This window comes from Carassius gibelio, chromosome B3, assembly GCF_023724105.1.
Source record: "Carassius gibelio isolate Cgi1373 ecotype wild population from Czech Republic chromosome B3, carGib1.2-hapl.c, whole genome shotgun sequence".
NCBI lineage: Eukaryota > Metazoa > Chordata > Actinopteri > Cypriniformes > Cyprinidae > Carassius > Carassius gibelio.
Genome location: NC_068398.1, coordinates 18,277,836 through 18,281,263, shown reverse-complemented (window position 1 = coordinate 18,281,263; position 3,428 = coordinate 18,277,836). Strand labels below are relative to the sequence as shown.

Sequence of the window (3,428 nt, the reverse complement as noted above, 5' to 3'; positions counted from 1 at the left end):
GTTTATGATTGTTCCCTGGTTTGGTGATGACTGACTCAGATCTTTAAACTCAAGTCAGACCATTGTCTACAGCAGTCACTAATAAAGAAAGTATAGAGTGCAACGAATAGATGGACTCTGAACACAGACAATTAGAATCAAACAGACAGGTTTATTGTACAGATGTGGTAAGTGGCAGAGGCATGAGCAAGGATATTGATGGATGAACTGTCCAGTTACCAGGTCTTATAGAGCATGGGATGATGTAAAGATTGTGGAGGAGCTGGTGGTGGGGATTGAGAAGCAGGTAGATAATGGTCGGAACACACAAACACAGGAACACTAGGAGATGAAGGAGATCGGGAGACCTGAATTAGTGAATGACGATCAGGTGCGGGAGATCAGAATTCAGAGAGATGTAAAGATGACTAAGATGAATACATAAAGATGTATTCCTATACTTACCATGAGTAAATATGATTATGCTTATTAAACATGCAATTCTGATTTTGCAGCAGTTTTTGTTCACAAATTTCACTGACAAAATATTGAGGAGTAAAATATTGAGGGTTTATAATACAAAGAAATTCAGACCCAAAATAAACAAGTAATATTTTATATTTTGGGGATGTTTGCAATATAACTGCTATTGTGATCTGATCATTTTCAGCAATCAGTTTCTAGCTCGGCAAGGAAGTGTTTGTCTGGTTGTTTGTTTTTAATATTTTTTTTACTATTATTATTATTAGTTTATTACATTTCCTCCTTCCCTGATGAATACCATAGACTGGTTTTGTTCTAATTTTTGGGGTGAAATGAGTTAAACTGTCATATGTTTCTGCCTGGTAGGCTGCTTTTGCAGGATGGTCAAAGTATGGTCATGATTAATAGTTTAATTAATCTATAAATCCTAGCACTACTTTTTTTAATGGCTTCCATTGTGACAGTACCCATGTAGAGTTAATGCAGTTATGTATAGAAATGGTATTGTAAAAAATGCCCAGTACTTTATTTCTATAAGATAAATTAATATTACTGAATATTAAATACAAATACATAGGTTACTCTAGAAAACAGACTAGTGAGATACAGAGTTACTGGAAACCAAGTGTGAAATTAATACAAGTTTTATAATTAAGTTTTTATTTTTAGTACATTTAAAACACCTCCGATTGGCCTTATGCTACTTTGGAGCTTGCATAACTCAAACATGTCTGCCCCATTTCTCATGATGAGTTTTTGAACAGCTGCTTGTATTTGTGCTTCCACTGTGTGTCTTGCACAGTAATACACTGCAGTGTCTTCAGTCTTTAACTGACTCATGTGCAGATAGAGATTAGAGCTGTCCTTAGATGCTGTGAATCTGCCCTGAACTGACTGAGCTGAGCTCTTATAAGCATCTGAATAATAATAAATAATCCATTCCAGTCCTTTTCCAGGTGCCTGACGGATCCAGTGCATGTAAGCGCTACTAACAGTAAACCCACTGCAGGCACAGGTCAGTTTGTAGGAAGCACCTGGAGACACAACTACTGACTGTTCAGACTGTGTGAGCACAACCTGACAGTCAATACCTGTGGATAAACACAACATTTAGATTTATGAATATTAATATTTACACTGAAAACTGTTTGTTTATTCAGGGGATTCACTTACAAGACACAGCAGCCAGCAACAGCAGGAGAAATGAAGAGAACATGGTTTATCTGAAGGCTGATCTGGTGATGAGTCCTGCACTCCACAGTGTAGCTGTTTAAATATGAAACAGACATCAGTTCATTTGCATCGAACCCCAGAATAGTGGAATCACTGGAGCTTGAGACTATTGAGGTTCATTGTATGGTCAATTGTATCAGCTATCTTGATATGCAAATAATATTGTACTTCAGTAAATAAATGTAACATTTTTTGCAGCAGGCATGTGCGTGCATCCCCTCAGTTCCATCAAATAGACATGGCATTGTGTTTTGTTCATGAGAAAGTAGGTAAAGGTCTTTAATAAAGCTGTAGAGCTTAAATGAGTTGTAGTAGAACAGCAAACAAAGATCAGCACTTTTCCAATATCAGGTTGTTGTTGTTGATGAACTTCTTGTTGTGAAATCATGCTGATCCTGGATAAATAAATACATAATTCAAATATTGAAAAATATGTGATAGTTTACTTGTGTATTATAATTTTTGTAATTTTATATTCAGCAACACAATTATTTAGATGTACAAGTAATAAAATGTAGTACTGTGTGCGTGAATAAATAATTAAACTGTTTTATCCTATTTATGTTCACGTTATGTACATATACATGCAAATATGTCCTTTGTCTTTTCTGTCTATTGAGTATTTAAACATGAAAAAAGTCTGATAAAAGTTTAGTTTTCACCTATCAAGCATTAACTCATGAAGAATTAATACACAAATTAATTGTTTCAATAAAGCTATTGCATATAAAAATGTAGTGCAGTTTTTTGTCTTTATTGTGATGTGTTATGTATCAAAATATAGTCATATATAGTGCAACTGCAAACTGCAGGGAACTGAAAAATAGAAGCAGCAGTGCTTTATAAACAAATGTGTTATTTAAAATATAACGCATTATATTTTCTGCTATATTCCCATATATTTTTGTTTCATAATATCATGTATGACAACTGTACAAGTTTTGTATCTTTGCTGATTAATCAACCCTGCATACTCTGAATCTATTTTTATGATGTACCTTAATTAATCCAGACCTTATTCACTAATTTATTTGAGAATCTGCTTATGAGGAAGATTTTTTTTTTTGTTTTTAATAAATTTATAAACAAGTATAAATTTGTTGAATTGTGGGGAAGTTTGCAGTTGCTTTAGTGATCTGATGCATGAATAGTTTTTGTTCAGTCCTGCAGTCTTTTGTGTAACAGTGAGTCTCTTGCACAGTAATAGACAGCTGTGTCTTCAGTCTTCAGGCTCTTCACCTCTAAATGCAGCATGTTTTTGCTGGTGTCTGTGGTGATGGAGAACTGTCCCTGTAAAGACTGAGCATAATACACAGTTGAGCCAGATATCTGTCCAATCCACTCCAGTGCTTTCCCTGGTTTCTGACGGATCCAGCCCATCCAGTAGCTGCTCATTGAGAATCCAGACGCAGTGCAGGACAGAGTCACTGATTCTCCAGGCTTTTTCACCACAGAATCTGAGGAGGTCAAAGACTGACCACTAACACCTGAAAAACATGCAAAAAATCATATTAGATGGTATAGAAAAAAAATAAGTGACAACAATCTGGAGAAGTGAAATCATTCTCACCTGACATAATCATCAGCAGAACTCCATACTGTAACATTTCCATTATCAGCCAAAAACTGTCAAAGGAAAAGAAACTGCACTGCAGCAGAACACAAACACTGACTGAGGATCCAGTTTATAACACAGTCCTTTGAGAGATTGAGTGACTCTGACTAAATCATGA

General features: G+C 35.3%; 1 gene segment (V, D, J or C); it reads right to left on the bottom strand.

Moving 5' to 3' along the window:
- Positions 1-2,838: 2,838 nt before the first annotated feature.
- Positions 2,839-3,428, bottom strand: LOC127952961 (Ig heavy chain V region 914-like). The segment is given in 2 exon segments: positions 2,839-3,182; positions 3,266-3,428. Coding segments are annotated over 2 exon segments (372 nt in total).